General features: G+C 37.4%; 2 protein-coding genes across 6 annotated transcripts in view; one reads left to right on the top strand and one right to left on the bottom strand.

Annotated features, from left to right (window-relative positions):
* Positions 1 to 913: 913 nt before the first annotated feature.
* TMEM59 (transmembrane protein 59) lies at positions 914 to 26,530 on the bottom strand. Of its 5 annotated transcripts, none has more exons than XM_081223014.1 (9): positions 26,213 to 26,528; positions 22,038 to 22,070; positions 20,942 to 21,047; positions 19,105 to 19,199; positions 16,376 to 16,528; positions 14,683 to 14,764; positions 13,719 to 13,803; positions 10,753 to 10,861; positions 914 to 1,547 (listed from the first exon to the last, which is right to left on the bottom strand). In XM_081223014.1, exons 1-9 carry the CDS (start codon positions 26,396 to 26,398, stop codon positions 1,392 to 1,394), a joined length of 1,005 nt encoding a protein of 334 aa, XP_081079140.1. In that variant the 5' UTR covers positions 26,399 to 26,528; the 3' UTR covers positions 914 to 1,391. The 5 variants fall into 5 exon arrangements, with proteins under 5 accessions (XP_081079140.1, XP_081079141.1, XP_081079142.1 ...); XM_081223015.1 differs by having other exon boundaries at positions 13,719 to 13,800; positions 26,213 to 26,526; XM_081223018.1 differs by lacking the exon at positions 914 to 1,547 and adding an exon at positions 8,418 to 8,499 and having other exon boundaries at positions 26,213 to 26,530.
* TCEANC2 (transcription elongation factor A N-terminal and central domain containing 2) overlaps positions 22,093 to 26,661 on the top strand; it is a 41,676-nt gene continuing 37,107 nt past the window's right edge. The window contains exon 1 of the mRNA XM_081223044.1: positions 22,093 to 26,148. The gene's annotated coding sequence lies outside the window, so the exon portion shown is untranslated. The remainder of the gene's footprint in view (positions 26,149 to 26,661) is intronic.

The raw sequence follows: 26,661 nt of genomic DNA, 5'->3' as shown, positions 1-26,661 counted from the left end.
CTGACTCCTATAAATCTGCAGCATTTTGAGTATATTCCCCTCAGCTGGCCTCACTGGGTGCATTGCAATTAAATGTGTGTCTGATTAATGAACATAAGTGTATATCATGGGTGGTAAATAAGACAACTGGGCTTATTTTTTTTAAGGTAAATCCAATCCATTTCTCACGTTTTATAACTGTTTTCTCACAAAAAATCAGAAAGAGATGACTGCCTGACATACTTTCTAACCCTCTATCTTCCAAATCTAGACAACCTACTATTTAAAAAAGCAAAACCTATTATTTTGTGACCAAAGCCTTACTTGATTAGTTAATTCTATTTTCTTTTGACTCAGAGAAAGCTAATGACTAGGCTGAAGGCAAGTGTGTGACTCACTCTTTATTCAAACAGCACTACTGCAGTTGCCAGTAATGCCCATGTGAGTGAGGAAAGTATTGGTTAGCAAAGTCATTTAACATTTCACGTCTAATGACACTGAATCACATTAAGACTGTGGTGTACTATGTTACTTGATGTCACTCTTATTTTTTATCTGTATTATTGACAATAATAATAAAGGAATGATAATAAGTTTTTGCAAAGTGAATTCTATACTTAATTGTGCAACACGAGAGTCTAATTCTTACTATCAAAATGAAAAGCTTTCTCTGATAATATCTTTAACTTATACTTGATATGCTTTCTAACAGAGAAAAATAGTTCTTTGGAAAGATCCATCCAACAAATCTATAGCCTGTGCAAAATAACATAAAATGCATTTGTGAGAGAATCATTTTTGCTTTAATTTGCTCCCTGATCATCATATAGCAATAAAACAGACATAGAACGTTTCCTAATTATTTTCTGGGTTGGGTAGGGGTGAAAGGGAAGAGCTGGAAAATTAGTATATTAACTCAAATTTCAGCACATAATTATTCAAATAAAATTTTAATGATTTCAGTTCAATACAACTGAAAATGTAGTGTATTAAAGGGCATTTTCTACTAAATTTCAAATTACAGGTTGTGGGCCATTGCTGAGCAGGAGTGTCATATCCTACTGAGTATTCAACTTATTAACTAAGGTGATTGACATGGTAGGAGGTGGGGAAAAACAATGATCAGCTCACAGAATTTGGCTAAGAAAGGAAACAAACAAAAACAATGCAAATAATAATTAAAATAGCACAGGTATTAGTAAAATAAAAATACAATCCCAAATATCCATCTCTTAAATTACTAGAAAAAAAATTACAGGTAAAATTACAGCAAATACAGTCGTCACAGATTTGGGTAACTTTATTTGCATTTAATAGTGATTTTTAAGTCCTATAGCCAATGAAACCATTTTAAAAAGCACTATGAGGAATGCAAATTTAGATGTCTATACACTTTTCTTAAAAAAAAAAGCTTAAATTTCTGAATGAGCAAGATTCACTTTTGCAGGTAGAGGTCCTGCTTCTTCATGATCTTCACCTTTATATCTAACAACCACAAGAGAAGAAGCTGGATATCTGTTTAGCTTTTGTTCATTCATGAATTCCAAGTCACCATAGATACTCAGCTTCTGCAAAAAACAATCAATGAACATTAGCAATTTGGATAATTAGGAACCTCTCCAAGTAAGTCTTCAAATAGCAATTTAATCTGTGGGTATTTGGTAAAAAAAAAAAAAAAATTTCTATAAACGTCCTCAAGAATGCTTTTACTCAAAGTGTTACAGATATGTGATTCAGTTCCCAGTGGATGGCCAAAGAAAACTTTTCCACATGTACTGACTTAAAATACTTAGAAGTTAACAACTGAGCATCAAGAAAAATTGCTTAGGTTTAAATGGAGTAAGTGTGGTCATACAAGAGCATGGATTCTGGATGTTTGATGCCTTAAGTGATCAATTCCTTTAAGATCTTAGCTCTCCAACCAAGTGGTCAAATGATTTGGGGTAAGTTTCTCTGCTACTAAATGTTGTAAATTAACATATATGGAAAACAGTATGTACTATTTTAAAAGGCTGTGAGTAGAACAAAGAATGTACATGAAATACTTTAACATTGATAGAAAGGTCTTCATAAACATATAAAAGCTCAAATTATTACTAACATATCCAAGAAGATAGATACTAAAACGAAAGAATGAAAGCATAACACAGAGTCAGTGCAAATGTCATAAAACTCACTGAAATATAATGGAAATGTCTAATATCTTTTGAGAGTAGGTCTATTTAGATATAGGTCTATCTCCTAAAGGAAAAAATAGAAAATGAAAAGTTTTTACTAACAAATGGGATAGATTTTGTTGTTAATGCATATGGCAATAAATCTCTGATTCTGTAAGTTAAAAACTGAAGTGCTGACATTATTGACAGGGCAACTGACTATATTAAAAAGACAGACTGACACAGAAGTACCTGATGTTGGAAAGGTGCTTTTAGAAGATGCTGAATAAAGAGCACCTTCAAAAGTTTAAGTATCTACAATACCAACACATGCTACAACATGGATGAACATTGAAAACATTATGCTAAGTGAAAGAGGCCAGTCACAAGAGATCACACATATTGGTCGTCTATGGCTGGTGAAGATGCTTGGGAGGAAATGGGGAGTAACTACTAGTATGAGTTTCCTTTTTGGGGTGATAAAAATGTTCTAAAAGTGATTGTCATGACGGCTGCTTACTTGAACACATTTCAGACGTGGTCTGCTGTCTACTGTTTCAAGGCAATAACTATCCTGCACCAAGGAGGTGGCCCAGTACCTGACACTTTTCCAGTAAGAGAATATTTTCAAGACAAATTCAGTGGTTGATGGATTGGACATGGATCTGATACACTAAGACCTCCTTAAAACCCAAATTAACATGTGATAATGATAATTTGCTCTGGGGCACAATGAAAGAAAAACTTTCACAACTCTATTTAACATTTAAAAACCTTGAAACAGCGACCAGGAACTGTTTAAATGATTTCAAACATCTATATGGAAGAAGCTATCTAGAAGATCAGGGAGAAAGAGTAAAATTCGTGCAGGGAAATGGATGGGAGCATATGGATAACCTCTAACCAGTATGTTTAGTGATTCTGTGGCTACTCTGTATTCTCAAATTACTAATCAAATACAAGGGTACAATAGAGGTGTTTTCAAAAGTGTTACCTTGGGAAGTTTATTGCTCAGGTATCCTTTATGAAAAAAATTACTTAGGGAGGTCCAGCAAAACTAAAGAGGAAATCAAGAAAGAAAATAACATACAAGAAACAGTAGCAACTGAGATGACTTAGAAAATGGGAAGAAAGCCAGAACAAAACAAAAATGGGTTCCATTAAGCAGAGATATATGGAAGATTCTCCTGGAAACACTTTTAAGTAATTCAGGTTTATATTTGCCAGTGTTCTAATAGAACCAGTGTTCTACTTTGAATATTTATATAATCATAATACTGTAAATGCTGCCTAGTGGATTTTAATTTTTCAGATCAACCTATGAAAGTATATATACAGAAGAATGAGTATATTTTATTGTCAAGGATCATAATAATTAATGAAAATTGAGACAGTATGAAAAGGGAGAAGGAAAGGAGTAATGAGGAGTCAACAGAAATTTGTAAAGCACTCACTAAAAGTATACAAAATAATAATATACATTATAAAAACCAGCAACTGGGGGCTTCCCTGGTGGTTCAGTGGTTAAGAATCTGCCTGCCAATGCAGGGGACACAGGTTCAAGCCATGGTCCAGGAAGATCCCACATGCCGCAGAGCAACTAAGCCCGTGCACCACAACTACTGAGCCTGTGCTCTAGAGCTCGCGAGCTACAACTACTGAGCCCACGTGCCACAACTACTGAAGCCCGTGCACCTACAGCCTGTGCTCTGCAACAAGAGAAGCCACCCCAATGAGAAGCCCGTGCACCGCAATGAAGAGTAGCCCCCGCTCACCTCAATTAGAGAAAGTCCACGCATAGCAATGAAGACCCAACGCAGCCAAAATATAAATAAATATATTTATATATATTAAAAAAAAAACCCAAAACCCATCAACTGAAGAGATGGAAGTGAGAGACAGTATAAGGGAACTAAACTCATCCTTTAGTAGGAGGACATCAGATAATGTCTAAAATTGATTAAAAAAAAAAAGATAAAATTTTAAAATGGCAACTGCTTGGAAAAATTTTTAGAAACTATTAACTGGTTTATCTGAGAAGTGAGGAAGAGGAAGTCAATTTTATGTCACACGTATTACTTCTAAAAGTTAAAAATAAACTCAATTAGTATGTATTTGGGCTTTAGGCCTGCCTTTGCCACTAACCAGTTATGCAATCTTAGATGTACATAAATCTTTTCTAAAACTCATTTTCTTAACAGAATTTAGATTAAAAAGCTATGGCATTTACATCGTTTTCTGATTGCCTCTCTTGAGACTTAAAGCTTCTCAACAGAAAGATTCTTGGTCTTTTTTTTTTTTTAGACAAATAATTTTTATTATAGTTTAAGACATGTTTCACCTTACTTTTTAAAAAAATTAATTAAATTAATTAATTTATTTTTGGCTGCGTCGGGTCTTCGTTGCTGCACGTGGGCTTTAACTAGTTGCGGCGAGCAGGGGCCACTCTTCGTTTCGGTGCACGGGCTTCTCGTTGTCGTGGCTTCTCTTGTTGCGGAGCACAGGCTCTAGGCACGCGGGCTTCAGTAGCTGTGGCTCGTGGGCTTTAGAGCGCAGGCTCAGTAGTTGTGGCGCTCGGGCTTAGCTGCTCCACAGCATGTGGGATCTTCCCTGACCAGGGATCGAACCTGTGTCCCCTGCACTGGCAGGCAGATTCTTAACCGCTGCGCCATGAGGGAAGCCCCCACACTACTTCTTGAGTCGTTGCAGCCTTTAACATTTAACTTTGTTCCACCTTCATGTTATTCTTCATTGTACCTCTAATCTCTTGAACAGGGCCTAGCACATCATATGTTATCCATAAATGTCTGTGATTTACTAACATGAATGTTATTTGAAGTCTTCTAAAACCTTTCTTAACTAACCATTTCAAAACAGATGATTATGGTCTTGACAAATAAGAAAAAAGGATGCAAACAGATAATGAGATAACACTGAGGCGGCAGTTATATTATTATTTGTTGCTTTGGCAATTTTCTGAGGCTGCCTGGTCTCTAGAAAGGAATATCCAATATTGCTGAACCCCGTTTTTATAAGTCAGGTTTGACCTGCCTGACAAGGGCCACTATGAATGACAACTCTTTATTATCTTAAATAGACAGCTCAACAAGAGAAAAGCATTATTTCATGAAGTTTCAAAAAAACGACATCATAAATGTGAAAGAACAGGGAAAAACAGTGGAGAAAAAAAGGATCAAAATCCTTGTAAGTCACTCAAAATGATACTGCTTTAAGATCAACAAATGCCAACTCTTTCTGGCATTACTATCAAATGGTATATGATGAATACCTACTATATACAAAACAGGCTAAGGATAAATTATTTCAGAACTTTCCTAAATAAAAAAAATAAAGCTGCTCATAAGTTTCCAAGACCACATTCCTGGCCCTTATTAGCACCATTTTAAGCTTTATTTGTAGTGACTGAAAAGGAAGTTTTTTATATTTCATGTTTGAGCTCAAGATACCAGGTCCATACTGAAGAGAAACATTCTCTCAGCAGGTTTATGATTTCCTATAAACACATAGGATTATATATATAAATTATATAACAAAATATAAATAACATTGCTCATTGCTTATATTACTTAACATGGAGTCTCATGTTACTATGGAGAGGGGTCAGAAGTAACTTATGTTCCAATAATAAAATCAATGAAAAGCTTTTATGAAAGTAAAGTTTAAAATAGGTGGCTTTTGATTAAGAAAATCTGAATAACTTTCCTAATGCTAAACTGTCAGCTACTTTTACAATAAATAAAGGAGAAAATACCAGGGAAGGAGTATTTACACTGCTATATTTTACAATAAGAAACAAAACATTAATATTGAAATAGTTTATACAGCTTGGTTTTTCTCCTTTTTGTTTTGGCTGCGCTGTGAGGCATGAAGGATCTTAGATCCTCTACGAGGGACTGACCCCACACCCCCTGCAATGGAAGCATGGACTCTTAACCACTGGATGGCCAGGGAAGTCCCAGTTTATACAGTTTTTTTTTTTTTAATATATCTAATTTATTTATTTATTTTTGGCTGTGTTGGGTCTTTCTTGCTGTGCACGACTTTCTCTGGTTGCAGCAAGCGGGGGCTACTCTTCATTGTGGTGCATGGGTTTCTCACTGTGGTGGCTTCTCGTTGTAGAGCGTGGGCTCTAGGCACGCAGGCTCAGTAGTTGTGGCTCACGGGCTCAGTAGTTGTGGCTCGCGGGCTCTAGAGCGCAGGCTCAGCAGTTGTGGCACACGGGCTTAGTTCATCCACGGCTTGTGGGATCTTCCCGGACCAGGGCTTGAACCCACTTTCCCTGCATCGGCAGGCGGATTCTTAACCACTGCGCCACCAGGGAAGTCCTATACAGTTTTTAATTGTGAAAAGAAATCCACTAAAATGGCAATATGAAATAGTTCTGGATGAGTGATTTTTTTTCCTGCTTCTTTATATATAACTTTATAAATTCTATACCAAGTATACAGAATTTTTATAATTAAAAATACAGTTGAGGGCTTCCCTAGTGGCGCAGTGGTTGAGAGTCCGCCTGCCGATGCAGGGGACACAGGTTGGGGACACAGGTTCGTGCCCCGGTCCGGGAAGATCCCACATGCCGCAGAGCGGCTGGGCCCGTGAGCCATGGCCACTGAGCCTGCGCATCCAGAGCCTGTGCTCTGCAGTGGGAGAGGCCACAACAGTGAGAGGCCCGCGTACAGCAAAAAAAAAATACAGTTGAAAAAACATTATTACTTAGCTAAACTGTGGTTTCAGACACAAAGTAAAGCCTAAAAGCAGTGAATTCAAATGAGTGTTTTTGATATATTTTTCTAGAAAATGTATCTTAGGAAAGCATAGGCTCTTTGAGGGTGTCACCTTACTTTTGATTGTTAAGGACAGGAAGAAGAGTTCTAGAGAGGGCAAAGAAAGTGACACCTATATGCAGATATCAGGAGGGAATGTAATAGCTGCCAACAGGACTCCACGTGTGGTTCTGATGCTTTAGGCTTTATGATCCAGGGGCCTGGGCATATGTGGGAACAACGAGGCGTTCTACAAACAACTTGGAAATAAGGGGAAAGAACTTCTCACAGAATTAAAGCTATACAATCAAGACAAAATATATCACAGCAGAGACAACATCTAAAAGGAAGAAAAAGACCAAGAGTAATCTGAAAGGGAGGGACAGATCCCCAGGTCTGTAAGATGTAACCAAAACCACGATGTGAAGCACTGTTATGTCTAAACAACACCAGAAGAGGAGGTCAATTCCATAAGTCAAGTAAGGAGATAAGAGAGGAAAAACTATGAAATGTCCATCTAAGAACTGTTTCAGTAAGGGAGTTTGAGCATCCTGGCTCAAAAACATGAAACATGTGGTCCCAGTGGTGTTCAACTTCCTAGTGTCAAAAGAGGTTACACAGAAGATGAGCTCCTGATACAAGTAACATAATCAACTTCCCTAGTGATGACTCCAGGTTAACTAAAAAAACTTAAGGGTACTGGCTTTGGAGTCAGACGACCTGGGTTTAAATTCTGGTTCTACCACTTACTAGTTATGTGACACTGGGGCAATAATACATTCTTTCAGTTTTCATATCTGGAAAAGAGGATAATAATAGCAGCCATCTCACAGAGTTACTGAAAGGACTAAATGAGCTAATTCATATAAAATGCTTAGAACGGTGTCCAGGAGAAAGTGCTCAACATTAGTCAGTAGTCCTGGGAACCAGAAGCCAGGTAGTGGTGATTTTATCAAGGTAAATTCCACCTGAGGCCAGTAATTCAAGCTTTCCAGGAAATAATCACACCAATCTCTACGTGTATCTTTCTTTTACAAGGGGCATCCTAGAAGTAAAGAGAAGGAATTGTGCTAATGGAAGGAATAAAGTACCACAGTGTCAATAAAGATTTACTACTCTGCGTTTGTAGCTTTGTTGCCATGAGGATTTAGAGTGCATGGGGCAGTTCAAAAGCAAGTAATAGGCAAAGGCAATCCTATGTAAGATGTGTAATTTCAACTTTATCAGGAACAATAAAATGATTAAAATATGGATATCAGAACTAAACAAGAACATAAATAGGTAATTAGCAAGAGGATGCTCAGATCATATCATAAACAGATGAGTGCTACAGAAATTTACCCATTGTCTAACACTTCCACAATTCAACGTTCTTCCCAATCCTGTCTAACTTTATTCATTTGGTTTAATTTCCTAATTTAACTTCTTTTAATCAAGTCAGCTGCTTACAGTCCTTCCCTGATAGTAGCTTATTCTTGTCTGTACAAGACAAGAATATTGTCCACCCTCCTGTCTCTGCCAATCCATACCATTCTTCAAATTTCCCTCCTTTCTTCTTTTCTCTCTTTTTCTTTTGCATTCTGGAGGCATATGAGAACTAAAGTTTATTTCAGTTGGATCTGATGTCAATAGAATTTATTATCTTATGTTTAGTTATATAAATAATTTTCCTTCCTTGAAAGCTAAGTTGAATGATCAAATTAGACTTTTTTTTAAGAGCTCAAAAGTCATTGTTTTTATTTACTTCTATTTACTTATTTATTTAAACATCTTTTTTGGAGTATAACTGCTTTACAATGGTGTGTTAGTTTCTGCTTTATAACAAAGTGAATCAGCTATACACATACACATATCCCCATATCGCCTCCCTCTTGTGTCTCCCTCCCACCCTCCCTATCCCACCCCTCTAGGTGGTCACAAAGCACTGAGCTGATCTCCCTGTGCCATGCAGCTGCTTCCCACTAGCTATCTATTTTACATTTGGTAGTGTATATAAGTCTATGCCACTCTCTCACTTCGTCCCAGCTTACACTTCCCCCTCCCTGTGTCCTCAAGTCCATTCTCTATGTCTGCGTCTTTATTCCTGTCCTGCCCATAGGTTCTTCATAACCATTTTTTTTTTAGATTCCACATATATGTGTTAACATACGGTATTTGTTTTTCTCTTTCTGACTTACTTCACTCTGTATGACAGTCTCTAGGTCCATCCACCTCACTACAAATCACTCAATTTTGTTTCTTTTTATGGCTGAGTAATATTCCATTGTATATATGTGCCACATCTTCTTTATCCATTCATCTGTCGATGGACACTTAGATTGCTTCCATATCCTGGCTATTGTAAATAGAGCTGCAATGAACACTGTGGTACATGACTCTTTGAATTATGGTTTTCTCAGGGTATATGCCTAGTAGTGGGATTGCTGGGTCATATGGTAGTTCTATTTTTAGTTTTTTAAGGAACCTCCATACTGTTCTCCATAGTGGCTGTATCAATGTACATTCCCACCAACAGTGCAAGAGGGTTCCCTTTTCTCCACACTCTCTCCAGCATTTATTGTTTGTAGATTTTTGGATGATGACCATTGTGACTGGTGTGAGGTGATACCTCACTGTAGTTTTGATCTGCATTTCTCTAATGATTAGTGATGTTGAGCATTCTTTCATGTGTTTGTTGGAAATCTGGATATTTTCTTTGGAGAAATGTCTATTTAGGTCTTCTGCCCATGTTTGGATTGGGTTGTTTGTGTTTTTGATATTGAGCTGCATGAGCTGCTTGTAAATTTTGGAGATTAATCCTTTGTCAGTTGCTTCATTTGCAAATATTTTCTCCCATTCTGAGGGTTGTCTTTTCGTCTTGTTTATGGTTTCCTTTGCTGTGCAAAAGCTTTTAAGTTTCATTAAGTTCCATTTGTTTATTTTTATTTCCATTTCTCTAGGAGCTGGGTCAAAAAGGATCTTGCTGTGATTTATGTCATAGAGTGTTCTATGTTTTCCTCTAAGAGTTTCTAGTGTCTGGCCTTACATTTAGGTCTTTAATCCATTTTGAGCTTATTTTTGTGTATGGTGTTAGGGAGTGTTCTAATTTCATTCTTTTACATGTAGCTGTCCAGTTTTCCCAGTACCACTTATTGAAGAGGCTGTCTTTTCTCCATTGTATATTCTTGCCTCCTTTATCAAAAATAAGGTGACCATATGTGCATGGTTTTATCTCTGGGATTTCTATCCTGTTCCACTGTTCTATATTTCTGTTTTTGTGCCAGTACCATATTGAAATTAGACATTTTTTCTAAAACAAAAATGCTTTACCTTAACAGTATGTTTCTTGAGCCAGTTAAATTTTAATTACCAAGAAAGTCAAGACAGTTATCCATCTCTCTCAGGGTATATCAGAACACATTACTCAAAATCAAAAGCTCTAACCTTGCTGCTTCTAAAGCAGCAATTATTTCTTAATAGTTGTGGCAATGTTAAATTTAAAATTTTAAGTAGTTCTACAAGTCTTCTTTCTTATATATCACCTTAGAAACTGATGTCAATGGGTGTTTTTCAGTCTCAAAGATCTAGGGAGAAGAGAGACACTGTACTCAAACCAGCCTGCATACACTGGTCATTATGGTAGTTAGCACCACAGAAAATTGGAAAGTGATTCTTATGCTGAGAACCTGTAATTCTCATATGTGCCAATCTCGGTGTGTGATTAAAACCATCAAATCTTCTCTCATTCTATTAGTAGAAAGGCTTTGCGTTTGTAGCTAAACCAATAAGGCATTAAAAAAAGTAAATCATATGGCTCAGTCTTCAAAAGGCCTAAGAGTTAGAATTAAATTTACCTCAGAGGGAACATACTGCTCCACAGCCGTAGCAACGGTTGCACAACAAATCCAGAGCAATACCATCACGGAGAGGACAAGAGTCATGGTTAAAATCCACCCGGAGTTACTGGGGAAAAAAAAAAAGGAATCAACAATTACTTATGTTACATAATATAAAAAATAGGAGGCTCTTAACAATTACAGGCAATCAATCTTGTGTACTTAATAATGTAACTAAAACTTTATGTGTACTACCTTTAAAACTATTTTAAAAAACATACTTAGAGAAGAAAATATTATAATAGCTATTATATTCGGGTGATATGATGTCCTTTCCTCCATTACTCAAGTTTCTATAACATGGCTATGTTACTTTTATACATTAAAAAATCAGACATACTGGCTTTCTGCTAAATATATGAAATTAAAGCAAGTTACTGTTAAGGGTATTTTTTAATTACTAAATGAGATAAGGCAAATCAAAGTGTCCTATAAACTGTACAGTGCTACACAAATGTCATATATTATTTTGCAAGGTATTAAGATAATACTTGCTTTAAGAAAACCCAATATTCCAAAGAATTAAGGTACAGAATAGGTAAATTATGAAATGATCATTTGTTTTATAAATGGATTCACAACAGGCTTCCAGAAGTTAGCTTCTCTACTACATTTCAAATATTTAACTTAGCACAATTTACTTGAATTTCAACTTACAAGAGCATATCTACTATGAAGCATTCTGTATCCATTAGCACATATCTTAAAAAGAGATAGTTATATTTTTCTTATGATTAAGATATCTTAGGGTAGAAGGCCGGTTACAAGAATCAGCAACTAGGGGCTTCCCTGGTGGCACAGTGGTTGAGAGTCCACCTGCCGATGCAGGGGACACAGGTTCGTGCCCCGGTCCGGGAAGATCCCACATGCTGCGGAGAGGCTGGTCCAGTGAGCCATGGCCACTAAGCCTGCGCGTCTGGAGCCTGTGCTCCGCAATGGGAGAGGCCATAACAGTGAGAGCCCCGCATACCACACACACACACACACAAATCCCATCTCTTTAAAAAAAAAAAAAAAAAAAAAAGAATCAGCAACTGGAGTTTTTTCTATAAGTGCCCTATTGTTTGCTAAACTATTGATTAAGATTTAAAGAACAAGTGAAGCTATTTTTAAAATGTTAGATTTAAAAGAATAACATAAAACATGACAAAATGTTGAAAGGCAGTAAGGCATCAATAAGATGCTAGGTAATGCAGTATTAAGGATAAACTGTAGGGAATTCCCTGGCAGTCCAGCGGTTAGGACTCAGTGCTCTCACTGCCGGGTCCCCAGGTTCAATCCCTAGTTGGGGAACTAAGATCTGGCAAGCCGTGTGTCGTGGCCAAAAAAAAAAAAAGAATAAACTGTAACTTAAGATTAGATAATTATTTAGGTTTCATAAAACTTATCAAACTGCAAGAAAAATCCAAAATACTGAGAGAGAGAAAAATTGCCTTTTTTTCTGTACAAGGTCAAAAGCAAGTTTAGCAATGAAAGGAAGGGAAAATTTAAATTCTCATTTTCTTACCCAGTCTTTAAAGAGTTTATTCAGTAAAAACTATTAATTTTTAGGTTCTAATATAACCCTACTGATATCTGATAAAATCTCTCAGGAAACTATTTCTACTCTAAGAAATTACAGGAAGCATGTAGTGTGGACTACTTAAGTGTTACACTTGAGACAGAACAGTCCACTAGAGTATATACACACTTGTTCGCCTCTCTACTCAAGTGCCTGGTCTGGTATCTGACACAGAGTAGATAATTATCACCAAGTGCTATGGCCCACTGTCTCTTTCTCTCTCTCTTTTTTTTTTTTGGCGAGGGGTGAGGGGTGGTTGCAGGGAGAAGGCTCATATCAGAACTCCTTGGAAGAGGAGAAGCATGCATACTTTGATAAAACCCTCCTCACCCTCAGAAGGCCTGATATTCCTTCCCAGGAGGGCACAAGGTAACAATTACCCTCGCCTGCCCACTTCCCCTTGCCACCCTTAAGAATCCTTGGCATGGGTACTTCCCTGGTGGTCAAGTGGTTAAGAATCCGCGTTCCAATGCAGGGGACACGGAGTCAATCCCTGGTCAGGGAACTAAGATCCCACATGCTGAGGGGCAACTTAGCCTGCATGCTCTAGAGCCCGTGCGCCACAACTAGAGAGAAGCCCACGCCGTAACTAAGACCCGACACAGGCAAATAAATAATTAAATTTAAAAAAAAAATAGAATCCTTGGCATGGAGATGACACTCAGTATAGAACACAAAGCCCTCCTCTATCTGTAGCCCTTATCTACCTCCCCTAGCCTCCTGTGTGGCCATATAGATAAAAACAAAAATCCAACCCCCAAACCATTCAGACACACAGTCATCCCTTGGTATCCCCAGGGCACTGGTCTCAGGATTGCTGCCCCTCCCATACCAAAATCTGAGGGTGTTCAATTCCCTTATATAAAGTGGTGTAGTACTTGCATATAACCTATGCATATCTTCCTGTATACTTTAAATCATCTCTAGATTGCTTATAATATCTAATAAAATGTAAATGCTATGTAAATACCATTGACCCTTGAACAACATGGATTTGAACTGTGTGGGGCTACTCATATGTGAATTTTTTTCAATAAATATTAAATTAAAGCTTAACTGAGATGTCTGAAGAAGCACATATCGTAACATAAATCAAAGACTCCCAATAAGAACAAGGATGTTTTTGTGCTGTGAAAAAAACTACCCGCTTGGGTTTGATTAAAGTAGTATGAGAATTACCTTTTAAACAAACTAAAATATCCAAAAGTACAACTTTGGATTTGGTAGGGAAAAGGTAAAAGGTAAAAAAAAGTTTTCTACTTTTGAGCAGCTAATATAACTTTAAAATAATAAAAAGGAGTGCATCTCTCTGATACAAGCCAGATTTTATCTCCTATATGCATAAGTGAAGATGAATACATACAGAGAGAGACATCTTAAAAAACCATCACGTTCTCCATCTTCAAGATAGTTCCTATGTGCTTGTGAACTTCTCATTTGAAGATCTGCTGAAATAATAAGGCACAAGTTTATGATATCCTATATTCCAAAAACTAGTCTCAAATGACTGGTTTTAGATATATACACTGTACAGATATCCAGCTGCTTTTGTAAATGTAATCTGACATATTTTATAATGAATGCAAGTTCCTCTGGCACATTAAAAACTAACTGGATATTATACAACATTATGAATTTCCTATTTTACTTTCAAATTTTTATTGACATTGATGCTTTCTGTTTAATTATATTTCTGAATGTAATAATAGAATTTGGTTTGTTCAAGTCTAAAGTTAAAGATGGCCTTGTGTTATGTACTGTCATTATCCACCCACCAAAATAATTAAAAAGTTAATAAAATCAGTATCTAAAATAAGGTATGAGCTAGCACATTTGAAAAGGTAAGCAGGTTTAGCCTGATGTTTTCTATTCCTATAAGTTTAAATTCACTTCTAGCATAGAAATAAAAATAGAATAAAAACATATTTTCAGGGTAGTTTTACTATTTGGCTAGTTTGTTGGGAGATACCAGAATCTCTCATTAGTTCATACTCAAAACATCCTTCAAAGCAAACTAAATGTTTTTAGAATAGTGATTCTAACGTGTGGTCCCCAGACCAGCCGCAACAGAATACGGGAATTTGTGAGAAACGCAAATTCTCATGTCCTATCCCAGATTTAATAAATTGGAAACTTTGGAGGTGGGGCTCAGAAATTGCTTTAACAAACTCTACAGATCTTAATGCATATTAAAGTTTGAGAACCACAGTTTTAAAAATTATTTATTCACCTTCCATTAGTGTAAAAACAATCATACAACCAATTCTAACACCATCAGATTTGACTGTTAATGTTTTTAATCCCAAGCTACTTAAAATAAAACTTACAGGACATTTTGCTTAGTGATGGTTCTTTCAAATTTGTAGGCTCCTGCTCCAACTGTGGTGCATACTGGATCTCTGGCTTAGACTAAAATGATAATGAAAGCAATTAAGTCATTTGTACTTCTTCTTAAGTTTTCTCAGTAGGAAGTTCTATAACATATCATCTCTACAAAGATTCAAATTGAGAAAAAGTAACAGAAGTATGGTATAAAAAATAAAACATGTTAACCACAATATATTTTAATTGCACATGCTAAACATTAGATCCGGTGCCTTGCAAAGAAACAGACTTCTAGCATCATCAAGAATTTAGTCAGTTTAATTTCCTGACAACATAAAAAAAAAAAGAAAAAATTAAAAAAAAGAGGGACAAACTACAACATAGTACATTAAGTATCATACTAAGCAAAACTGAGTTCTAATTCTGGTTGATCAGGAATAATTTAGCGGACTGCCAAAATTTCTGGTTAAACACATATTATCTCTATTCTTTCTCATCTGAAACATTCCATTCTTCCCTAAGTATGAGTAATTCATAAATTATAGCTCAGTGCTCCATACTTTACATCTTCTATGTAGCACTGATTCTCTGGAGTGGCGTTTTCTCCATCATAGTCACACTTAAGTTGACATAAAGAGAGGAACAGAGCTAATCTCACATCTAATCAGGAATGAAGGAGGACTCCACTCTGAGAGTCAACTTAAGCTTTAACTTAAGTAGCTTTCAGACACAGAACTTATTCATGAACTTAAAGAGAGAAAACTCCTTCTGTGTTTTACATATTACCAAATTAAGTACAGGGTACCCAAGACTCAGGACGATCTTAAAAATCACAGACTAGCCTTATAATAAGCCACCCAATTGTCAATAATAATTAAAAGGTTTACTTTAATTATCACCCGAGAGAAAAGTATCACAACGTAATTTGTTGGCTGGTAAGTTTGAGGAATTTAACAACCAAATTAAAAGGAAGACAGCATGGTAGGGTGGTATATGAGCCTTGGAGCTAAAGTAACCCAGGTTTGAAGCCTAATTCTGTTACTTACTGGCAGCGTGACCTTAAATAAGTTAGACTCACAGGTTCCTCATCAATAAAATAGTGATAATACAACCTCATGAAGTTGTTTGAAGATTTGAGATAATATATGTAAATGCCTAGTACACATGAACCTTCAAAGACAGCAGCTATTATTATCATATCACATGGTAAATAATGAGGTAGGAGAAAAGTTACCTCTCTAGAAGGCAATATGCTTCTTCAACAAGCTCTCTTATAAGAGTTATGAGAAAAAGCACTATTAACAACTGAAAATTATGTTCTATTGCTTTTCTCTAATATCCATATATGATATAAATACACACCATTATTTATATTCAAACTACATTAATTTTTCTTATGTCTCATATCTAGAGGTTTCATTTTTATCAATTTAACCACTCTAAAATTTAGCAGATTCAGAGTTCTTGTAAGATAAGGAACAACAGGCTTTAAATAGGTTTCCAATGGGCAGAGGGAAGGGTAAGTCACATTGGGTCCTGATGCCCAATGTTTTAATGTAGGTTAGTAAGTAATTATTATTTGATGATAAATATTTGTAAGGGACTAAGTACATGGCTCTATACTAAGACATTCATTTAAGACATATACATTACTACTGTCGATATTTAAATGAATCTATGAAGCACAGTCATCACCTGAAATATAACTATTTTTCCATCATCAGCTTGAAGATAAAAAGTCCACGAAGAGGTTATGAAGCTCTGTGCAGAGTCCATCATATCACTCCAGAATGACCTTACCAGAGTTAGAGGGAAGAGTAGATGCATTTTTGGCATCAGGGACATGAGCTTGAAAAAAAAAATTAAATCATGAGAAATATATTATTTTTTATATACGTATATTCAAGAGAGCAACATAATCAAATCCTTATTGGGAGAGAGTATAAACCATTAAGTGATTCTACCACAGTCATCAACATTAGAGTAAACTCTTCATTACCTATGCAAATTAACTATGAGAAGCTTAAAATCCCAGGATCCTTTAACTTGCGACCAAACACACTTATAAGCTACCTGTCACCTCTATCAAAATAACAGGCTTTTGAATTAGGTCCAAAAATGTGGAGAATCTTAAGATTTGATTAAATAAGGATTAGCAAGTCCTCAAGAGGTAGAAGGGGAAGGGACAAATCATACTATTCTCATATTTAATGCTTTCATGTAAAATAAACCATGCTATAATGGAAAAAAAAAGAATATATGCATAAAATGTGAGGCATCTGTTAACACGGCAGAGTGAGGGAAGTATTTATGGGCTGACTATATACAGTAAGCTACTGATGAGATTTTTACATTAATTGGTATCACCTCCCCTCCAATTCTAACTTCTTGACTTATTTAGCAGCAGTGGGACCCTCTAGAGCACAAGTGTGGGATACAACTTGCTGAACTCTAGGGATAGCTTTGGTTCTGCTATATTCCAAAAGAGAGGCAGTATGGGGTATTTAGAAAGAGTTTTTAGAATCAGAAGATCTGTATTCATGATCCAATTTTCCCACTTAATAGCTGTGAAATCATTCATTGATTAGTTCACTAAACAAGCATTCGTTAAGATTATAAATTTTAAGATTTTTAAACCATGTGTGTTTATTTATCACTGTATATCTGTGTTTAATCTGTATAGGACAGAGGTGAAACACAGAGTGAAACATGTGTATGGGGAAAGGCACATAACCCAAACTGGGGTCAGAGGTGGTTAAGAAGGCTTCGCAAAGGACATGACACCTGCCCTGAGTCAAGAGGATTCACTGAGCAGATGGGGAGTAGAAGGGACAGAGGCAAGAAATAATGTCATATTATAAACATTTAGGACTGTTCGGTACGTACATAATTAAGAGAAAAGGAAACAAAAATGGGTCTTAAAAATTAGAAATTATGTTTAAAGTTACTCATAAGAGAAACACAAATTAAAACTGTAATGAAAGTTGTACATTGCCAAGGACTGGGAGGAGGAGGAAAGGACAGTGACTGCTAATGGGTATGAGATTTCTTTTTTTGATGATGAAAATGTTCTGGAATTAGGTAGTAATGATGATTGCACAGTTTGTGAATATACTAAAAACTACTGCACCGAATATTTTAGAAGGGTGAATTTTATAGAATGAATTATATGTCAATTTTAAAATCTGATACAAATTCCATAGAGGGCAATTTTGCTTTATTTCTCAAAATTAAAAATGCATATACCTCTTAACTCAGCAATTCTACTCCTGTGATTTTATTCTATAGATATAAATGTGAAAAACATGCATCATTCATAAATTTAAAAAATTAGAAACAACCTACATGTCCACAAATAAGGGACCGCTTAAATGATACATCCATACAATGAAACATGTATGCAGTGAAAAAAAGTGAGTAGACATTCTATATTTCTTATATTTTAGAAAAAAAAGAATACATGTATTCTTGTATATATATAAATTACCTCTGCATTGGTAACCCTGGCTACATTAATGGAGCAAAATGGAGTGGCTGAGAGATACAGGAGTAGGAGACTTTTCACTATACAGCTGATCCTTGAACAATGCAGGGGTTAGGGGTGCCGAAATCTGTGTATATACACAAATTATTGTTGGCTCCCCATATCCGCGATTCTGCATCTGAGAATTCAACCAACTGCAGATCATGTAGTGCAGTAGTACTATGGGTCAACTGTATACTTTTTTTTTTTTAACCTTTTGAGTTTTGTACCATGTGGCTGTACTTTCTATGCCAGAGTTAATAAAATTAAAAAACTTTTCCCAGTATGTTTGGATAGAGTATGAGGGGTGGGGAATTATAAGAGATGATATAGAAGAGGTAATCAGGAGCCAGGCTGTGATAAGTGGTTTGGACTTAAACCTGTATGTAATGGGGAGCTACTGAAGTATATAAGATAGGAGAATGACATGACGAGATTTCCATTTAGAAAATAAATATCTGGACACAGAAAATAAATATCTGGACACAGACTAAAGGATGGACTAGAGGGGGCTGAAGTGGGAAAATAGATCGGAAGTTAATTTAGTAATACAGATGAGAAATAATGATGATTTGAGTTAAGGCAATAGCTGATGGGATGAAAAAAAGGAACTCTCAATTTTTCTGAGCCTCAGTTTTTTCATATGCAAAATGGGGATAATATTGTCACTGGACCAAGAAAAAAACCAAAATGAGATTATAGGTGTGAACATACCTCTTAACAGTAAAGTATTATACAAAAGTAATTAAATCAATTGACTTTTCTATTTGCAAACATATAATTTGTTTGCTGAAGACTAATTATAAAATATAACACTAAAATAGGATCATGTGGGCAATATACGTTTCACTACAAAGTGCGATCTAAGCAGGCATTTCTGAAAGGCAGAATTGTTTCGTACTTGTTCTTGTCTCAATTCAGCGAATGGCAGCTGATTCTGGCAACCAAGGTGACAAGCATATTGCTCATCAGATTGGGAATATGCTTCTGTACATGCTGGAAGAGAAAAAGTCAAATTACAAGAAAAAAAAAGAGAATGAGAGAAAGAAAAGGGAGAGAACATTGGCATCTTATAAAGAAATTTTATAAAGAAATTTATTATACTTAAAAAGTATTTCATCAATATGAATTTCCACATTTGGTAATAGTAGCAAATGTATTCTTTTAATAAAACCCCATATCTTCTGCCTTCCACAAGTCAGATCTTCCAGGTATAAATCTATTAATTACATACTCAGGCTCTGGCTACATGATGACATTCATATGAGGTGATCTTCATAGCTAACGTTTGCATAGTGGAAAAAACACTGAACTGGCATCCTGAAATTCTGGCTTCACCACTTGTTGGCTGTGTATGTGACCTAGGTGGAGTTGTTTAACCTCTCTATTGATTTCTATATGTCTAAAACTGAACTACCACCACCTATTTCATGGGGTTGAACAAAATAATATACTTTAGTAATTTACACAAATATATGATATTACTGTTAGGAGCTGAATCACTTAGTTGAGAAGCAAGGGTATTCACATGGCAAGGAAAAATAAAACAAAGCAATCAGTCTAACATCCTAAATTCTGAGAAAACTGAACTTAGAAAATGTTCTACAGCAGGATTCTAAAGTTGGAATGAGTCTCTACCATATTTACTCTCTTCGTTTAGTTCACTAGAGCCATTTCTTTCCTGTGATATAACACTTTACCACTGTAACAATTTTATTTTTCTTTCCACCCAGTCATGCATTTGTAATATACTTCCCAAAGGTGCTAGATAATAAACTGAACCGCATTATGCACATATAAAGATGGCCATTTAGGAGACTGAGCCATAAAAAAAGTTTATGATATCACAGAGGCTAAATGTGAGTACTGGCATAGTGATAGGGAGAAAGGTACCTCCTGCTACACTGAATAATCAGTGTAAGGTAATGAATGGAGAAAATTCCATTATAGTTCTTTAAAAATCGAAATGTCGGGCCTCCCTGGTGGCGCAGTGGTTGAGAGTCCGCCTGCCGATGCAGGGGATACGGGTTCGTGCCCCGGTCTGGGAGGATCCCATATGCCGAGGAGCGGCTGGGCCCGTGAGCCATGGCCGCTGGGCCTGCGCATCCGGAGCCTGTGCTCCGCAACGGGAGAGGCCACAACAGTGAGAGGCCCGCATACCGCAAAAAGAAAAAAAAAAAAAAAAAAAAAAATCGAAATGTCAATTTTGTCCTGATTACAGGTTTATTTTATTAAACACATCACTTTTGGCAAAAGGTAAGAATAGTGGTTTAAGAGACAACAAAACTCTGGTTACTTCTTTTATTGGCATGACCCACAAAGAATACACTATTAAATACTGAGTCAAAGGCCTGATTCAGTAAAAAACTTGGAGCTAAGTCAACTAGCCTATGAATGAAAGGCTTAGGAAAATTATACCATCCATTGAAAAGGTAGTGATGAATTACAAGAAGCGTAATTAGTATTGCATTTGTCTAAACCAAATGCTTACTTAAACAAAGGTGTCCTATCCACAGCATAAAATAAACATTGTCTCAATAAATAGACGAAATTTAAAGCCCATGAAATTTCTAGCAGTAGCTACTAAAAGTTTAACTTCATAATAATTAAAGTGTGCTGGATGAATAGCTTAAACAGTATGCCTGTCATTTTCTGAGGAAAACACATAAAAAGCATAAGACAACTCAAAGAAAACACCAATGTTATATACTGCTGATGTCATTAGCATAGCATCTTACCAGATTCACATTCCAATTTGGTCCGATTTAAATCAATTCCATCATCCACAAATTGACAAATTGAAAACAGCCTGCAACCCCTCTGACACGCGTACAACTCCTCTTCCTAGGGAGTTCAAGAACAGGGAGGATTACCAAAAACTAGCACTTTTCCTTCAGGGGGAAAAAAGGTCAAAAAGAAAGCAAAGTTAATAGGGTTTATTATAATTGTTCAACGAAAGATTTATGACTGAAAGAGAGAAAAATGATAGGAGCCAGGTAATACCAAGACCTTTGCCATACAAAGAAGTTTTAGTTCTTTAACAGTGACATCCAAAATAAATAAATAAACTAACAAATAAATAAATAATAAAAGTGATATCCAAGAAGCAAACCTAGTGGGTAAAAACATCACCCTTTTCCCATATTCCACAGTCATATTTTTGGGGGAAAAGTTGAAAATAAAAATAACAGTGACATAATCAGAACTTTAATAGAGGTATAAATGAGTAAACAAGTACTTTAGGGACCAATGGTGTACTTCTGCCACATAAATATTTATACGAATCATCAGGCTTATCAGGAAAAGTATCACGACTAGCTTCACATGGCAAATAGTGCCATAAAGGCCCCCACAAAGTGAGGTATACATCTAAAAAAATGCTTAAATGAAAGGATTTTTTAAAACTTGGTTTACCTGAACTGAGAACACAAACAAGGCCAACATGTGACATATGGGAAAGGCCACTGGAATCAGTCAGACTTGGAATAAAACCTTTTAGGTCAGTGTGTACAAGTTACTTTACCTATCTAAATCTCAAAAAGGAAATAAAAGCTATAAATTATCTCCCAACCCCTAGTGTAGTGCCCAGGACACTGAAGGTGCTCAATAAATGGTAGTAGTGTTAATCATAATAATTGGTTTTAAAAATAGAAAACAACAGTTATAAGCATCATTGTATATGTGTGAGAGCTCAAGATAGGAAAGACTCTTCATCGCTGGAAAATGTGAACTGCTTAATAAGACTAATGACAACGTCTTCAACAGGCTTTTCCTTGGTTAAATGTATAGTATTTGAAACAAACCAGTACATGTGGGGGAGCCCCCTCAACTTACTGTGTAGTTCACTGTGTACAAACTGGCAGGCACCTAATAAGGAAGGAAACAGCATGTGCATATACCAGTTAGCAACCAACGGAATACAAAGGTATGCATTTCTTTCCAGCAGGATTAGTAAAGTTTATGTAGCAGCAACAATCCATTAAGAGGAAATGGCTGCAGTCTAATATTAAACAAGCTTTATTACACAACTTTGAAGGTAGTGCATTTTTGGACTTCAGTTCTAGCTGCATTTATTGTTACGGTGAAATTGAAAGAGTTAGCAATTAAAATAAATTTCATACCTGAGTAGCTTTTGCAGGCTTTGTAAAACAGTGGAAGAATTCTCTTACATCTTTGGAGCACCACATATTTCCTTATATTGCATAGGGGAAGCACGAGCTCATTAGTATGAGCTATACTGCATACCATTTCATTTTCAGATATGTTTTCATTTGTTAAACCAATCCAATAAGCCCTCCAGTACCATTTTCAGAAGAGATTGTAGCATGGTGAAAGAGCCTAGGTTCAGGAATTAGCCCTGGTTAGAAGCTCAGCCTCACCACTTATTCTGTACAACCTTGGGCAAGGGACTTAATCTCTCTCAGCCTCAACTCCTTAGTTGTAAAACAGTGACAATACTCATATGCCAATCTTGATATATGATGAGGATTTTATTTTATACTTTATTATTTTATTTATATATTATCTTATATCTACAACATCATTAATATTATGTTATACTAACTAATAAGTAGACATAACATTAATAATATATTTCATGAGCACCCATAATGTGCCAGGCATGGTGCTAACACTTAATGTATCATAGGATACCTGGCACAGAGCAAGCACTCAATTGGTAGCTATTAAAAATCATAATCTTATTCCAAGTGTTTCATGTTCTAGATAATATTTCATGCCTTATGTATCCAAAGTGACTGGCAAGCTTATATAAAATAGACCTTCCCTAATTTAGAGCACAAGGAAATGGTGCTCCCCACCAAACTGAATACTAGCTAAATAATTAGAAGGAAACTTAATGAATCCTCCTTAAAGAAGGAACCCTACTATCTATAGATTTTACATGCATATACTTATCCTGAGCTAAGTCAGGCTAACTATTTTCCCTCTTATTCAGTATTACTAATATACTGTATGTACCAAATTGGTTTTATGACATTGGGCAATGGAAATAACTATCTATTGCCATGTGTTAGGCACTGTGCTAAGAGTGCCATGTATACTATCTTTAATCCTCACACTTGCTCTGCAAGGTGTGAGGTGTTTTTTTTTGTTTTGTTTTGTTTTTTTTATAGCTGACAAAATGAAGTCATGATAAGTTAAGTAATCAGCAAGGATGCACAGATAGTAAAAGTGAAGCTGGGGGTCTTCCCTAGTGGCGCAGTGGTTGGGAGTCCACCTGCTAATACAGGGGACACGGGTTCGAGCCCTGGTCCGGGAAGATCCCACATGCCACGGAGCAACTAAGGCCACGCCCCACAACTATGGAAGCCTGCACGCCTAGACCCCGTGCTCCGCAACAAGAGAAGCCACCGCAATGAGAAGCCCGCGCACCACAAGGAAGTGTGGCCCCTGCTAGCCGCAACTGGAGAAGGCCCATGTGCAGCAAACAAGACCCAACTCAGCCAAAAATCAATCAATCAATTTATTTAAAAAAAAAGTGAAGCTGGGAATGGAACCCAGGTTTGTATAGTTCCAGAGCCCACACTCTGTTAAAAAATGACCAGGCTAACTCTATAATTATCTTTGTTATTAACATGACTTATGTCGCCTGCATTTAGACCCAAACAAGTTAAGCAATTATACTTCTGAAGAAAGTCAAAGGGTAAAATATAATAACTTTAAGTATCTACTTACAAACAAGTAAAGTATCCTACTTTCTTGCAACAAATAATTAATTCTGAAAAAGAGTCATTAAAATGAGAGTTCTAGGGCTTCCCTGGTGGCGCAGTGGTTGAGAGTCCGCCTGCCGATGCAGGGGACACGGGTTCGTTCCCCGGTCCGGGAAGATCCCACATGCCGCGGAGCGGCTGGGCCCCGTGAGCCATGGCCGCTGGGCCTGCGCGTCCAGAGCCTGTGCTCCGCGATGGGAGAGGCCACAACAGTGAGAGGCCCGCGTACAGAAAAAAGAAAAAAAAAAAAAAAAAGAAAAGGAAAAGAAGAGAGTTCTATCTGCCAGTCACAAATACCAGACCAAGAGAGGCTAGAGGACCTTGTAAATTCATCTAATTTCTTATAATACACACTGCTTTTTCCTGAACTGTAAAGCACAATAATTTGAAGGAGGACTGACAGACATCAGTGAAATAAGTAAATTAAATATTTGTAATAATACAACTTTATTAATAGAAGGCAGCATAATACAGCCAGTTTTAGGACTGAATTCCTATTACTCCACTACTTCTTGGCTATGTGACCTTGGGCAAGTCACTGAACCTTTCAGAGCCTCGATTCCCTCAATTGTAAAACCCAACTTTGCAGAGTGAGAATTGGGGATAATGGAGGTAAATCTCCCATCATACTGGCTAACAGAGCGCAGACAGTTATAAATTTTAAGGCCAGGACACACAGGGAGCCAGATGATTTAGAGTTCCTGGGAAGAACAGCTTTACTGAATAAGTAAAAAACACTTAGATATCACATCAATTGTTAGAAAGTAGTGGATATTATAAAAATACCTAGAGGTTTCAGAAATGTTTATTCTTTTGAATTGTTTATTCTCTCAGCATATGTATTCAAATAACTACAAATTTGCTAGGAAAATCTCAGAAAAAACCAAACCAAAACAACCAACACATCCAAACACTAGAAAAATACAAAATAAGCCTCTGCCCAATTCCAGGACAAATCAATATTAGTTTCCTCATACAATCCTCTTACTTATGAGAGGTCTATAAGAAGAGAAAAAAAATAATGTATCCAGGAGCAGTACACATGGATTTGAAAGTCTGGAAGTCAGAATTCCTCACTTCTCTCTCTTGACTGCTATATTTGTCTCTGACTGAAAATCTGATAATCCCCTCTCCCACACTTTTTCTCGAAAACTGATAATCTTCAAGCAATGTAAAATCCAGCAGTAAACAAACATACAGGCAGTGATAGCATTTAGAACTTCAGAATTTCAAAAGCCTGAAAGCACTTGCCAATAAGCAACATCCTAAATCTGTCACTTTGTAGTTTGAGAGAGCAAAGAGGGCTAGCCACACACACAGTTAGGCATACAGCATAGGGAAGATGAAGGAAAAGCAAGGGCAAAAAGACCAGAAAAAGCTCTCATAAAGAAAGGCGGGGGAGGGAGGATGATATACCCAAATTATATATTTGGAAGGGTGGGGGAGTCACCACGCAATTTAGGATGTTGAGTCAACAGTTCTTTAGAAGCTGCAAAACAACTCGATTAGTGGAATGGAATTAAAGGAAAGGCAGCACCTGAGGGCGGACAAGGAGGGGAGGAAGGGTCACTCTGTCCATAAGTTGTGATCCCCCTACGAAGGGCAGTCTCATTTCTTTCCCACTCCACTTATTCCCTCTGTCTTCTGCTGCACTGAATGGTTAAGTTCTCTGAATGCAGCAACCTAACTGCTTTTTCTCTAAGCCATTTCAGTCCCAGTGTGAGCGCCTTGTACAGTTACTCAACACAGGCGGAAAGCCCTTCCTGAGCGTCTCCCAACTCCTTGATGTATTTCATACTATGGTGGAACTGTCTACTTGTTTGACTCCAGGGGCAGACTGCAGGCTCCCAGACCAGAGAGGCGCTCAGGGAACAGGGGTTAAGAGTTAACATTTTGTGGGCTGGCGTATCTGCAACTGCCCCCCTCCCCCCGCCGTCCCTGGAAGGTGAGGACCCCGCATTAATCATCTGGATACTCCTCCCCCTCCAAGTGTTCGTCTCCCCTGCTGCCCCGCAAGGCCCCAGAGGAAAGGGGTCGTGTCTTGCTTATTTTTGTGTCCCCAGCCTATTACAGGGTAGGTGCGGCACAAACTTTCGGTAATTACAGCAGAAGCGCGGTGCGGGTAAGATTAGGGGAAGAAAACAGGAGCCACACAGATGGGAGACAGCGGTTGAAGGGTGGATTCAACAGTCAGGCTTCCAGAGCCGAAAGAGGTACGGGAGAGCGGAGAGATGGGAGGCCACGGAAGGGTTGTAGCCCGGTTTGGACGGGCCCTACCTTGGGGTAGGTGTGCAAGGGGTAGGTCAACTGACAGGCCCGGTGACAAGACGCCGTATCACCCAAGACCGAGTCAAAAGCTTCAGCCGAAGCGGTCCCCGAGCCTCCGGTCAGGGCCATAGTCAGCAGCAGCAGCAGCGGCGAGAGCTGGGCCCTGACCCAGAGGCTCCCCGTCGGCGCCGCCATTTTGTTTGCCTCTGTCACAGCACCTCAACTTGTTGCTGTTTTCTTTTCAGGTTTCCTCCTCCTTCCGGGACCAGCCCCTTCCCAGTCCCGCGGGCCGCTGCTTCCGCCTTTGCTGTCCTCTCAGCTCCGCCCTGACCCGCCCGAAACTGCCGCCTCTCGCCCCACCTCTAGGTCTACGAACTTCTAGATTGGCGAGAGGAAGTGGGTCCAAACATCGCGAGTACTATAGCGAAGCGACTCCTTAGCTTCGCGAGGCATGCTGG

The sequence above is a fragment of the Mesoplodon bidens genome (assembly GCF_964165515.1).
Source record: "Mesoplodon bidens genome assembly, chromosome: 2".
Taxonomy (NCBI): domain Eukaryota; kingdom Metazoa; phylum Chordata; class Mammalia; order Artiodactyla; family Ziphiidae; genus Mesoplodon; species Mesoplodon bidens.
This window is presented reverse-complemented; position numbering and strand designations above follow the sequence as displayed.

What these genes read in the sequence shown, in the direction of transcription:
- TMEM59 (XM_081223014.1), bottom strand. Translation starts at nt 26,398, where the DNA reads ATGGCGGCGCCGACGGGGAGCCTCTGGGTCAGGGCCCAGCTCTCGCCG. An exon ending in GAAAAATAGTTATATTTCAG is followed by an intron (nt 14,765 to 16,375) that starts GTGATGACTGTG and finishes TTATCATTTTAG; the next exon opens with TCTAAGCCAGAGATCCAGTA. An exon ending in TTTTTAAGATGTCTCTCTCT is followed by an intron (nt 10,862 to 13,718) that starts GTATGTATTCAT and finishes TTTTTTCCCCAG; the next exon opens with TAACTCCGGGTGGATTTTAA.